The sequence below is a fragment of a genome, unplaced genomic scaffold, assembly GCF_019419815.1.
Source record: "Pyrus x bretschneideri cultivar Hongxiangsu unplaced genomic scaffold, Pyrus_bretschneideri_v1 Contig8, whole genome shotgun sequence".
In the NCBI taxonomy this organism is placed as follows: domain Eukaryota; kingdom Viridiplantae; phylum Streptophyta; class Magnoliopsida; order Rosales; family Rosaceae; genus Pyrus; species Pyrus x bretschneideri.
This window is the reverse complement of record NW_025999820.1, coordinates 1,070,556-1,084,999: the sequence shown is the minus strand read 5'-3', so window position 1 is coordinate 1,084,999 and position 14,444 is coordinate 1,070,556. Positions and strand designations below refer to the sequence as shown.

The following is a 14,444-nucleotide window of genomic DNA, read 5'->3' as shown; positions in this document are numbered from 1 at the left end:
GGTTTTAAAGTGCTTTTTGGAACCCCTAAGTACCCTAGGATATTAACCCTCTTTTGAGTTGTGAAAATTTGAGTTTTGATGAAAGAAAACATCCATGGAGCTATTATGAGTTTTCATGTATGTTCTTCATATTTCTTGAAGTTCTTATCAAGAACAAAAAGTTTTGAAGTTTTGATTCAAAAGTTTTATGTTTTACATAAAGTTTTGATTATTAGTTGATGGGTGATGATTATGTCAAAGATATATTTTTGAATATTAGTTAATGGATGATGTTTGTTGGTAAGAAATGATTAAATGGTTTTAATTATATCAAAGGTATATTTTCTTTTCAAACCATCCCCACTATCTTTAATCTCACCCACCAAAATCCACTTACAAAATTTTATTGTATCAAAAACTCAATATATCTATGAATGGCCGGCCACCCCTCTAGTGGGGGGCTTTTGTGCAATTAAATAAAGTTTTGATACTTTTGTGTATTTGTATTATGGCCCAAAAGTTTGTGTATTTGCAAAATGGCCCAAATAGAATGAGAACAAAAATTGTTTTGTCTCTTTAATGAGAATTGGATTTTCATTATATTTAGTTCCATTTAAATCAATTCTATGGATCCAAAAACCAATTGTTTAAAGTTGCTTTCTTAGTTAATTTAGTTAATTGAGAAAAGGGTGATTATGAACCAAAGGCCTCGATAATTGAGCTATGTGATTGGCCGATTTACATTATGAATGCTTGGGTTTTAAGTAATGTAGATATGAATGTAATTTGATTAGTTCAAGTTGTTGTAAAGGGCATAAGTCCATTATTTGTGTTGTAAAAGGGCATAAGCCCTTCTTATTATTTCATGTATTCCTCTTTGATTATATGTATGCAAATTGGAATAGTTGGGTCCAACGCCCAATAGGAAATAACGGTTTAATTGAATTAAACGCGTAACTAAAATCAACAACTATCTACCTTAAACCCAAGGTCCAACACAAGGCTCGTGTTGGATCAAATCAAACGGTTCATAATCATCCTAAAACCTAATATGACTATATAGTCCATATGAGGATGCAATGCGTTCGTTAGTAGTTCCATATAGTCTCGCTTATTTCAACGAAACAGTGGGAGTATTATATGCTACTAAATCATATTAACTTGGACCAATAGTTATGATAGGGCCATGTTCTTTTAATATGATTAAAATGTTTTGATGTAGCCCAAAACTACTCCCTCAAACGAATATTAAGTTGATAAACGAGAGATGTTTTGAACATTTCTTCGTAGGCCTTCCACCGTGGTGGGCTCCAATCGTTTGTGACTCATGCACCGGCTTCACCCTATAATGGGGAGGTACAAAGTATGGGCTTACATTCAGGAGGAGTCCATAAACATATGATGAGGTGAGTGTAGACAACGAGTATGCCAACATGATATAATTCTGAGGTTGTGCTTGAACCTCTACATAAACTAAGCATGGTGGGAATAACTTAACTAAGTGCAATGGTGCCAACATGATATAATTCTGAGGCATTCATTCTCTAGAGGCTAAACAAGATGGGTAATTACAAACGTTGTAAATGAATAATGCGTTATTCTCTCATCATTATTTTTGCTAACCAACATCGTATAATCGTGAGGTGGGCTTGGTAATGGTGAGTCTCCCATAACCCGCTAAGAGTTCAAAATAACTCTCGAATTCCATTGAGGGATGTGGAGTTTGCCAAAAATAGTGGGTGATACTATTTGATTCAAGACCCAATCAAGTAGATTAATCAACAATCTAATACGATTTCTGTTATGTTATGTAGTTAACGACATGCCTAAAATACTACCCACCATTATACTTGACAAAATGGCCCAAGACTTTTTCCTTGCATATCTCTCGGATGATTTCACTAAGTTTATTGTAAACTATAAAGTGAATAGATTCGATCATACTTTTAACGAGATGATTGACATGTGCTGTAAATTTGAAAAAGGTTTCAAAAAGGACAGTGGGAGTAAGAATGCAAAAACAAGGAAAAGGTTTCTTAAGAAGAAGGCAAAGAAATCCAAAGGAACATGCTTTCATTGTGGAAGGGATGAACGTTGGAAGAAGAAATACAGGGTGCGCATTGCGAGCCTTATGACACGAACTTTTGAAGAGACTATTTCGGTCATAGAAAGTGCTTTTACAGTGAGCTCCAATTCCTGGATATTTGATTCAGGAGCTAGTCAACATATCTGTAATACGATGCAGGGACTAGTAGGGAGCAAGACACTGCGCAATGGGGAGATAGTTGTGCGAGTTGGGAACGGCGCCAAAATCTCTGCAAAAGCAATAGGCACCTACATGCTTAACCTACCCTCTGGGGAAGTCCTGGAACTTAAAAATTGTTTATATTTTCCTTCATGTATAAAGAATTTGATTTCTATCTCTAAGCTTTTACGAGATGGCACTCAGTATTGTTTGACAAAATGAGTTGCACTTTATACTTGAACGGTCGTATTATCTCTCATGGTAATATGATAGAGGGACTTTTTCACCTAGAGACGAATAGTGGGATGCACTGTATTGAAAGCGGGAATACCTCAAAACCCAAAAGGGCTAGAGAAGAAGTTAACCAAGTTAGACTTTGGCATCTTAAACTTGGACATGTAAACCAGGATAAGATTCGCAAGATGGATATCTTAGCCCATTAGGTAATGACCTTATGGGAACTTGTGAACCTTGTCTACTGGGGAAGATGACCAAATCTCCATTCACTGGGAAAGGAGAGCGTGCCACTGAAATTCTAGGGTTAATCCACACTGACGTATGTGGACCTATGTCTACTACGTCGAGAGGAGGCTTCTCCTACTATATCACATTCACCGACGATCACTCTCGGTTTGGCTATTTGTATCTTATGAAGTACAAGTCAGAGTCCTTTGAAAGGTTCAAAGAATTCAAGAATGAAGTTGAGAAGCAAACTGGGAAACAGATAAAGACCTTAAGATCGGATCGAGGGGGTGAATATCTGAGTGACGAATTCCTAGATTATCTCAAAGAGTGTGGAATTGTATCACAGTGGACTCCACCAGGAACTCCTCAACATAACGGAGTTTCTGAGAGGAGAAACCGAACCTTGATGAACATGGTTCGTTCTATGATGAGTTCCGCTGATCTACCAATATCATTCTGGGGATATGCACTACACACAGCAGCTTATTTGCTAAATGCAGTGCCTTCTAAATCTGTTCCACAAACACCATATGAGATATGGTATGGAAAGAAGCCAAGTCTTAAACATCTTAAGATTTGGGGTTGTCCAGCATACGTTAAGAAACAAGATGCTGGAAAGCTTGAAGCGAGATCCGTTAAATGCTATTTTGTGGGGTATCCTAAACAAACCTATGGATACGAATTCTATCACCCTGACGACCAGAAAGTCTTTGTCGCCAGAACTGCTATATTCATGGAGGATGAATTAGTTCTTAAAGGAACTAGCAAGATAGAATTGAAGGAAATTAATGAGATTAATGATGAACCACAAACAAGCACTCGACAAGTTGACAACCCTGTTCCTGAACCCCTAGCTCCACGTAGATCTGAACGAGTTAGTAAGCAACCTAGGAGGTATGGCTTAGACAATGACTTTGCGGAATTGCACCTTCTAGGTGACAATGACACAAAGGAGGACCCTAGAGACTACAATGAAGCAATGTTCGACATTGATTCAAAGAGATGGCATGAGGCCATGAAATCCGAGATGGATTCCATGTATCAAAATCAAGTCTGGACTCTTGTAGACCCTCCGGAAGGTATAGTACCTGTTGGAAATAAATGGGTATTCAAGAGGAAGATAGGCGTTGATGGGAACGTGGAGACTTATAAGGCTAGACTAGTAGCCAAGGATTACAGGCAACGAGAAGGGATTGACTATGAAGAAACTTTCTCTCCTGTAGCCATGATTAAGTCCATTCGGATTTTGCTTGCTATAGCTGCGTACCATGATTATGAAATCTGGCAAATGGACGTGAAGACAGCCTTTCTGAACGGCTACCTAGAGGAAGAGCTTTATATGGCTCAACCCGAAGGTTTCGTGTCCAAGTCTGAAAAGACTAAGGTATGCAAGCTTCAGAGGTCCATTTATGGACTTAAGCAAGCCTCCAGGAGCTGGAACATTCGTTTTGATACTGAAATCAAATCGTTTGGTTTTACTCAAAACGAAGACGACAATTGTGTTTATCAAAAAGTCGTTGGGGAAGCAGTTGTATTCCTAGTGTTATATGTAGATGACATATTACTATTCGGGAATGACACTGCAGTACTTTCTTCTGTAAAAGTGTGGTTGTCCAAAACCTTCCACATGAAAGATTTAGGAGATGCATCTTATGTACTTGGGATAAAGCTCTATCGTGATAGATCCAGAAAATTAATTGGATTATCCCAATCTATGTACATTGATAAGGTGCTAAATAGGTTCCAGATGGAACAATCTAAGAAAGGTTTTCTTCCTGTGAGACATGGAATTCACCTTTCTAAGTCCATGGGACCTAAAACTCCTGAAGAGATACGGCAAATGAATATTATTCCTTATGCTTCCGCCATAGGAAGTCTCATGTATGCCATGATATGCACAAGGCCTGATATCGCATATGCTGTGAGCATTACTAGTCGATATCAATCTAACCCAGGATCAGAACACTGGGCAGCTGTCAAGACGGTCCTTAAGTACTTAAGAAGAACTAAGGACATGTTCCTCGTTTATGGAGGAGCATCAGAGTTGCGAGTGGAAGGTTATACAGACGCAGATTTCCAATCTGACGTCGATGATAGAAGTTCCAACTCCGGATATGTATTCACTCTGAATGGTGGGGCTGTCAGCTGGAAAAGCAAGAAACAAAGTGTAATTGCTGATTCCACGACAGAGGCTGAATATGTCGCTGCAGCTGAAGCCGGCAAAGAAGCGTTCTGGATGCAGAAGTTCATCACTGAACTTGGAGTGGTTCCAACCATTACGTCACCAGTAACTTTGTACTGTGATAATAATGGGGCGATAGCTCAAGCCAAGGAACCCAGGGCACATCAAAAGAACAAGCATTTTGATAGGCGCTTCAATATCATTAGAAGATATGCTGCCGAGGGGAAAGTCAACATCCTCAAAGTTGCTTCGGCCGATAACGTAGCAGATCCACTAACGAAGCCAATGTCTCAAATCCAACTTGACCGCCATATGGAAAAGATGGGTATTAGATACATGGGAGGATGGCTTTGAGTGCAAGTGGGAGATTGTTGGAAGTATGCCCACAAAGCCACTCATTTGATGTAATAGCTTTTTGGAATACTTATTGTGTTAAACTTTTATATCTTTAATAGAAGGGCAAAGCTTATTGTTAATCACTATTTATAGTATCTTGTGTTTAAGCAATAAGGGAATCCAAGGAATGTATTTGATCTAAGAGACAAGTGATTTAAGTTAGTTAAATTAACGAGACCTTTCTCTTATGTTCATTCCTAAAACGTTCCTAGCCATAGGATTGCCAATTGGGCATTGACAATCCGCTAAGGTTAGTATGTGTTATGTCGACTCAAGCGTGAGTATGAACTAGTCTCAAGTCATTTGGTGTTGGACACTAAGGCAAACACATAGGTGCTCGAAAGAGTAATCGAGTACACTGAACTACGATCAAATAAGAGTTCGAACATACATGTCATGTAAGAACTCAATAGTTGCAATATGCAAAGTAGTCCTTTGACCTGAGGCATCATTGATGTCTAATGGTTAGGTCCTTGATCTTTGATTATGTCAACGGCATTCCATTGGAGTGTCCACGGCATTGTTGGGGTCAAGCTATCTAGTCATGTAGGCATATGAATGTACAACAAGGGATCTCTAACCTTCCATGATGGAAGGAGAATACTCTAAGATATGATTCGAGAGTCTTTGGCCAAAGCATATGAATATGACTAAGGAAGATGTTCCAAATCTTATTCGATTGAATCATATAAAGAAGTATCACATTGGATAGAAGACATGAAACAAACTATCACTCAAACAATGTGATTAAGAGTATTGTATTAGAGAAGGACCGTATTGCATTGTAGTTGTAACTGGATAGGTTCTCCAACCACTTCTACTTAGCTTGGGTAACCATGACATGCTGCTAGGCGTCACCCATGGTTTGTGGAAGCCCTAAAGATTAGCAAACACTAATTTAAGGGAGAATTGAAATGTGGTTTCAATTCACAATCGATCGTTAAGAGTAACATCGCCCACTACCTCGCTAATTGGAACCTAATGGATCGTACACCGAGTAAAGATATAAGTGAAGAAATTATATGAAATGGATAAGCAATTAAATGGTTTAATTGAAGAATGGTCAAGATTAATTAAATAGTTAATTAATTATACGAAACGTTCGTATTGGGCGTTTAAGTTAGTTTTGGGCTTCGGGGCACAAAAACGTTTTGGCCCACAAGGCCCATTATGTTTAAGATTGTATGACAACTAAAACAAAATGGGCAATTAAGCCCAAAAACACTAAATGGCCGGCCATAACCTTAAGGGTAGTGAACTTGGCTTAATTGCAAGTTTGCCACTCCATTGTGAGGTGGTATAAATACATCTTTATAGCCATTTCACCCTAAAAAGGGGTTTCTAATTGAATTTGGGTGAAACCTATTCTCTCATTACCTTAGGTGAGGAACATCTAGCAATCTTTCTTACCTAAGTCATCCATTTCATCTTCACACAATATCTTTGGTGTGGAGACTTAGAGACACCAAACTTTTGGTGTTTTGGAGATCAAATCCTCAAAGAAGAAAAGGAGCACTAAAAGGGAGGAAATCACAAGGAAGATTCAAGGAGCAAGGAGGTGACTTGAAGGCCCTCCACTTGGGTGAATCCCTTGTGTAATCAAGGATGAGCTTCAAGGGTAAAGAATCTCTAAATTCTTATTCTCTTTAATTTTGTTAAAGAGTCTTATGGTTCACCATATACTAGGCTTTGAAAGTCATGGGTTTTATGAATTGTTTTTGAATGCATGCCTACTTTAAAGAGTTATTAGTTTGCATATGTATTCAAATGTTCTTACATGTTCTTAGCTAGGACAAAATTTTTCCTTCAGAAGAGACCATCAGAAGTTCTTTGCACCTCCAATCCCAAGAAGTAATGGAGGGGCCCCAAATCCTTAACAGGAAAAGCTTAACGGAGTTTGTGAATAAAACGTTGACAGACAGTGGCATTAGGTCCGGTGACAAGAATGTCATCGACATAGACCAAAACAAGAACAGGAACCGAAGCTTGAAGAACAAAGAGAGAAGCATCGGATGAGGACTGCTTGAACCCAAGAGTGCACAGAACTTGGAACAGTTTATCAAACCAAGCCCGAGGAGCTTGTTTTAAGCCATACAGAGATTTCTTGAGTTGGCAGACATAACTAGGCAGATTGGAATCAGTGAAACCAGGTGGCTGAGTCATAAAAACATCTTCCTTGAGATCTCCATGTAAGAAGGCATTACTGATGTCCAATTGATGCAGAAACCAGTCATACTGAACAACCAAGGTTAATAAAACTCGAATGGTGACTGGCTTAGCTACGGGACTGAAAGTGTCTTGATAGTCAACGCCCTCTTTTTGATGAAATCCTTTGGCCACTAACCAAGCCTTGTACCGATCCACTGTACCATCAGGTTTCCTCTTAATGCGAAACACCCATTTGCAGCCAACAATGTTTTGAGACGGAGAGTGGGGAACCAATGTCCAAGTACCAGTAAGTTGAAGAGCATTAAACTCTTCCTGCATAGCCTGTCGCCAATGTGCATACTTAGAGGCTTGTAAGTATGTGGAAGGGACAAAATCAACATCAACAGGTAAGGGATGTTTTGTGGCAGAATAGGCTTTGGGTTTAAAAATACCTGCTTTGGATCGAGTAAGCATAGGATGGGTGTTAGGGGCTGTAGAATTGGATGCAGAAGCGGATAATAAAGGTGGAAAGGAAACATGCTCATTGGAAGGTGCAGAGGATTGTACTGTAGGATTCATAGGAGAAGTGGAGGCCGGAGAAGGTGAAATAGGAATCTGTGGAATGGAGAAGTGCAAATCAATAGGGGAAGGTGGAGAATGAGAGTCCGGAGAAACAACCTCAGAGGAAGAACGAAGAAATGGGAACTGTGTCTCATTGAATTGGACATGGCGTGAAATATATATATACGCTGATTAGTAGGATCAAGGCACCGATAGCCCTTATGCTGCAAACTATAGCCCAAAAACACACATTCTGTACTCTTCCCTTCTAACTTGGAGTGAATATACGACTTTAACCAGGGATAACAGGAGCAACCAAAAACCTTCAGCTTGGAGTAATCAGGAATGGATTTGAATAAGATTTCCCATGGAGAGTGATGCAAGTTGGAAATAGGCAGGCGATTTATCAGATAAACAGCAGTAGAGAAGGCTTCGACCCAATACAGATGAGGGACTTTGGAAGCAACTAAGAGAGTCCGTGCGGTCTCAACCAAATGCCTATGTTTCCGTTCAACACAACCATTTTGTTCCGGTGTATGTGGACAGCTGAGTTGATGAGAGATACCATGACCTTGAAGAAAGGATTTAAACTGATTACTTGTAAATTCACCCCTTGAATCGGACCTCAAACATTTGATTTTATTACCAACAGAATTTTCAACATAGTTCTTGAATACAACAAAAGTGGAAAATACATCAGATTTGGCCTTTAAAGGAAAGAACCAAGAGTACTTGCTGTAATCATCAACTATTAAAAGATAGTACTTATAGCCACAAGCAGAAACGACGGGAGCAGGGCCCCAAACATCACAATGTAACAAATGGAGACTAGTAGGAGAAACAGAACTAGAGTGCTTAAATGGTAGCTTGTGATTCTTAGCAATTGCACAGTCCGAGCAGAAGAAATCAACATAGTGCTTTCCTTGCAGTGCAAGTTTATTGGCAGACAGAACGCGCCTGAAGATAGTAGTAGAAGGATGCCCCAAGCGACTGTGCCAAATGGTCATAGGGGCTTTAGTACCGACTAAAGCATGAGGGGAGGAACAAGATGGAGATAAAGAAGCAGGGATACCTTGAAAGGTGTAGAAACCATTATTAACCGGTCCCTGCAAAAGCATCTTCCCCATAGAACGATCCTTAACAACAGAACCATCGGAATGCAAAGTCAAAGAGCAGTAGTTATCCTTGAGAAATTGGTATGCAGAGAGTAAATTGTGCTTCATCGTCGGAACATGTAACACATTGTTCAATTTAAAAGAAGCATGAGTAGTATTTAACAATGTACTGCTAGTATGATGAATGGACAAACCTTTACCATCGCCGATATACACCTTGTCTTCACCAGTGTAAGGAGTAGGAGAAGAGAGATTGGAGATGTCATGAGTAATATGGGAGGTAGCACCAGAATCTAAAATCCAGGAAGGAGAATGCTTGGAAGCATAATGAGTGTACATAGCAGCAAGTTTAGTAGGAGGTACTTTCCCAAAGATATCTGGATTTATTCGGTCATAGCAATCAATAGCTTCATGACTTGATGATCCGCAGATTTGACAATTTGTACGACCACCAGAAGTATTAGGAGAACGAAAGCCTTGATGACCTTTGGAAACCAGAATTAGAGTGAGAACCCCGATTGTTGCCATGATAGTTGCGATTGCCTCTGTTGTTGGGAAAACGATTATTGTTCCGACCACGATTAGAGTTGTAGCGAGAAGAATTCTGCATAGGTTGATGCGGCATAGGTTGATTCTGAGCTGTATAAGCCTGAGAAGAATGTGGTGTAGGAAGGAGAGGTGGTTGATTTTGAGCTGCATAAGCATGAAACGGTTCAGTAGCAACCGATTTCTTTCGACGAGCCATTGACAATTCCTTTGTAAGAAGAAGACCATGCAGTTCATCCAAGGTAGTATATGAGAGACAAAGAGTAATAGAATCAACAAATGAGTCAAATTCCTCTGGTAAACCATGTAATGTAGCAGCAATCAAATCACGATCAGACACAGAGGCACCAGCAGCGGTTAAAGAATCAGAAATGGCTTTAATTTGCTGGAGGTACTCAGAGATCGATTGAGAACCTTTCTGAAGAGATTGAAGACGAGATCTAAGCTGATGAATATGAGCATCGGAGATTCCACCAAAACGTTGTTCCAATTTAAGCCAGAGATCACGAGAAGAAGAAACCCCAACTGTGAAAGGAATAATCTCCTCAGAGAGAGTTGAATTCAACCAAATCAAGAGATTTTGATCTTTTTCATACCACTGTTCAAACGCAGGATTGACAGAACGATCAGACAAAAGAGGAGATAGACAAGGTTCAGATCCATCAATAATACCGAGAAGTTTATAACGACGAAAAATTGGATCAAAGAGTGCTCGCCATGGAAGATAATTCGAGCTCTTAACTTTGATCGAGACCATATTGCCAATATTCTGAATTGTGAGAGAGGTATAGCTTTGCACCAAATTAGGGTTTGAAGAAGTTGGGAGAGAAGATGACGAATCAGACGCCATGATGGATGCAAAAAGCAAGATGCAACCAAAGAACCACACAAATTACAGAGACAGAAAAGAAGAAGCACCAGAGATCGGAGCGGAGAAGCCGTGAGGCGATGGGAGAAGAAACACCAGAGATCGGAGCAGAGAATCTGTGAGGCGGTGGAAATCGAAGATCCACCAAGACTGCGAGAATCGAAGAGTCACCAAAACCTTGAGACGATGACTACAGTGACGAGAACAAGCAAAGAACCGTGAGGCGGTGACAAGAACGATCGAAGATTCACCATGGCCGTGAGGCGGTGGCGATTGATACCATATTGAATCTTAGCTTTCAAGAACTCAGAGATGTAAAAAATATCTTCTTCTCATTTCACAAAAAAAACAGTAATCAATACATTTACATCAGGATATATAGATACAATTTTATTGACAAAACTGACCTCAACATACATCAATTAATTACACATCTACCCTTGTCTAACTAACTCCAACTATACAATTACTACTAGACTCTTCATATATATATATATATATATATATATATGTTTAAAAAAAAGGTGTCAAAAGTGTGGGGTTTTACCTTATCCTTCAGATCACTTGTTTTACGTTAGTATAGGACATTTAGGTCAAATTCCTTATACGGGATAATGTTGCATTCATCATCATTCCATCTCTCTCAGACTCTCGGGGCATCGCAAAATCTCGTGACATTCATGTGGGCGTCTGTCACCGAAAATAACATTTGAGTTCTACGCTACTACCGTGTTCTCCTTCCACGTAGCCCTAAATCTCCTCCACCTCCCTCACCCTTTCCAGCTTTCCAGCTCTGGTTTTCATGGACAACAACAATCGCAACGTCAGCAGCAGCAGTACCTCCAGAAGGTAGTTTCTTCCCCCTCCCATTTCCTCTCCTATCCTGTTTGGTTGCTGAGAAAATGGGGAACGAGTTCAGATTAAACAAAATCAGAATTGTGACTTTCCTTTGTTTTCTGAGAAATTTATTCCATTTTTTCATTTTCTCAATCAATTCACCCTTCTTTTGGGAATTTCTCGATAAAAGTTGGGAAATTTTTATTTTTTTTCCATTTAACGGCAGAGGAATAATGGAGTTTGTGCTTACCTATAACAAATACTGTGAAAGTCTGATTGTGTATTTTTGTGGGCAGTGGTGGAGGAGGAAGAGATTGGGAGGTGAAAAATCATAGAGAAACATCGAAAGGGCGCGGTGGCGGCGGAGGTGGTGGCTCCGGCAAAGATAAAATTGACGCACTTGGTAGATTATTGTAAGCACTACACTAGCCTATCGTTAATTATTTGTTAATCATTGTTAGGGTAAGGGTAATGCAGCTTAATGGCATAGTTTATTTAAACTCTAGCCTCTCTGTTACTTATTTAGGACGCGTATATTGCGCCATATGGCGGGTGAGTTGAGTTTGAATATGCGAAGCGATGGATATGTGAAGGTTAATGATCTATTAAAGCTAAACATAAAGACATTTGCTAATATTCCGTTGAGATCACATACTATTGATGAGATTAAGGAGGTTAGTGATCAGTTCTCGATAGTCCTTTATTTGTTAGATGAACTGCGTAAATAGGATGCTTAATTATGTGCTGCGTCTTGTTAGGCTGTCAGAAAGGATAATAAGCAGCGCTTTGGCCTCTTGGAAGAAAATGGGGAACTTTTGATACGTGCAAACCAAGGCCACACAACAACGGTAATTTATCTTGAATATCAGTTTTGAGTCGCTTCATGGAGATGCGAGACCTTCTGTTAATTGCTTGAATTGTCAACTGTTTCCGTAGATTACTGTTTTACTGCTTTAGTCACACGCTATCCAAGTAGTTTTTGTCTGTGTAATCTTGTGAAATCACAGCAATGTATTAACTCGTTTCTCTTTGCATAATCTTGTGAAAGCACGGCCAGGTTAGAGTCTTTCTGTAAGTGGAATCTTTGTTGAGACTTGAAAATTTGGTTAAGCTCGAGAATTGTTTCCTTACACTCTAAGACTGGATGTCCTTTCATTATTTTTTCTTGAGCTCTGAGTTTCAGATCATTATGTAGATACTTATGGAATACTTAACAAATCAGAATTTAGTTATCCAGTTTATTTGTCCTGTGCATTTTTAGATTATGGATCTGCCTAAAATGCTAGCTTAAGAATGGCATTGTATTTACCATTTTTTGCGTTGTGCGTTTTTGGATTGAGCATCCATCTATACTTGTTGGCTTTAACATTATATGTTAATATCTACTCTGCGTGTATATTGACAGATAGTTGAATCTGAAAGATTGTTGACGCCAATCCTTTCATCTGAAGAAGTTCCAGGTTTATCTTTTAGTGTGCAATCTTATTGCATTCTTAGCACATAATTTCTCAGTCAAGAATGAAGAGTTGTGCGTGTTTCTATGGAAATTTTACCTCTTTGTTTGTCTCACTGTTTTTCTTTCCCTTTGATTTGCAGTTTGCGTGCATGGGACCTACAGGAAGAATTTGGAATCCATATTAGGCTCCGGTCTAAAGACCATGAAAAGATTGCATGTTCACTTCTCACGTGGCTTGCCAACAGATGGGCAAGTGATTAGCGGTAATGTGTTTGATTAGGATTATTGATTAGTAAATTTTTCTTTTCATGAACCTGTGATGATGAACCGTCTTTCATTTATAATCGCACATGAATAACAACACGCACATGAATAACAACACTTGTCTGGGGAGGACCATTTGTAGACCCAATTTCTCAAACTTAGCACTTATCTATGCAATTTTTTGTAGACCTGAAAGTTTTACATATGTTTGCCATTTTTAAAGGTTTAAATTTTTCTCTTAGTTCATCAACTCTGTTGCAAGTTGTATACAAAGTTTACTTTAGTGAAGGAACAAATGAAGTAATACTGTTCACAGGTGGTGAACCTATTAAAGTATGTGATACAAGTTCTCCACATTTGTGTCTAACCTCGATGAATTCTGCATTTTATGGTCACCGACTATTTCAGAATTTTAGATTTCTTAAAAGTTTTTAGTCATTGTCTAGTGTTTTAACTGGTAATAACTATCATGACTTAATGAGCTATAGTGGCAATGATTCTGAAAATATACAAAAGTTATTCATTTGAATCCAAGACACATTTTTCGTCTTACTGTAATAACTTGTTTGATTTCTATTCTTGTAGGTGTGAGGTGCAATGCTAATGTTTTGATCTATCTCGATGTTAAAAAGGCTTTAGAAGGTATAGTTTTGCAAACCATTCATTATCGAAGTTCAGAATTTTCTTTTACATTTGTCGTGAACCCAAGCACCTATGATTTCTTGTAATTTTCATTGCAGAGGGAATGAAGTTTTACATTTCAGAGAACAAGGTGATCTTGACTGAAGGTTTTGATGGTGTTATTCCAGTCAAGTACTTTGAGAAAATAGAATCATGGCCCGATCGAAAGCCGATACCTTTCTCAACCTAAATCGGTTGGATGCAATCGTTCCATTTCTCTATTTCATTTCCGACCCGTTGGAGGATTGTAGCAACTATATGAGATGCAACGATTCTGTTGTTCGGAACATATGTAAAGCCGATTGTAGTCAGCAATTTTCTTATCAATGGAAATCAAATTTGATGTTTTTGATGTTAGATTGATGTCTTTATGTCTACACAACTAGAAGACTGCTTTTCTTATGTAATCAAAGTGGAGTGAAGTGACTTTTATGGACACGGGCATCATGTCAATGCCCCGTGAGAACATGAAAAGCCAATGAAATATACTGGAAAACTAGTTTATAGGGGCTTCTCTGTGAAGAGAAACTCCTCCAAAAATTAGTGTATGCCATTATATGAGGCGAGCACACAGTATTCTTTAGTAAAAGGCGAAAGAATAGTTCGCTCTGTGCTCACCGCATGGCTGCATGGATACTAAATTTTCCATTTCCTCTATTTTTATAGCAGTTCCCATCGTGATGGTTTTGCTTCTGTCCCAT

General features: G+C 39.0%; 2 protein-coding genes and 1 non-coding gene across 4 annotated transcripts in view; 2 read left to right on the top strand and 1 right to left on the bottom strand.

Moving 5' to 3' along the window:
* The window catches only part of LOC125473095 (40S ribosomal protein S13-like), a 34,474-nt gene that overhangs the window by 16,391 nt on the left and 3,639 nt on the right, over positions 1-14,444 (top strand). The gene's annotated exons all lie outside the window — the stretch shown is intronic.
* Positions 11,129-14,444, top strand: part of LOC125473093 (tRNA 2'-phosphotransferase 1-like) — a 28,845-nt gene continuing 25,529 nt past the window's right edge. Inside the window, exons 1-8 of one of the 2 annotated variants that reach the window (XM_048575411.1) lie at positions 11,131-11,354; positions 11,639-11,755; positions 11,869-12,016; positions 12,101-12,190; positions 12,748-12,802; positions 12,939-13,061; positions 13,648-13,704; positions 13,803-14,100. In XM_048575411.1, the coding sequence (XP_048431368.1) occupies positions 11,308-11,354; positions 11,639-11,755; positions 11,869-12,016; positions 12,101-12,190; positions 12,748-12,802; positions 12,939-13,061; positions 13,648-13,704; positions 13,803-13,933 (768 nt within the window). In that variant the 5' untranslated portion in view covers positions 11,131-11,307 and the 3' untranslated portion in view covers positions 13,934-14,100. Of the gene's footprint in view, positions 11,355-11,638; positions 11,756-11,868; positions 12,017-12,100; positions 12,191-12,747; positions 12,803-12,938; positions 13,062-13,647; positions 13,705-13,802; positions 14,101-14,444 lie in introns of those variants that run through there. The other variant, XM_048575412.1, reaches the window with a different exon arrangement.
* LOC125473248 lies at positions 14,254-14,370 on the bottom strand. The gene has a single exon (XR_007255127.1). It is a non-coding gene; the product is annotated as a U5 spliceosomal RNA (small nuclear RNA).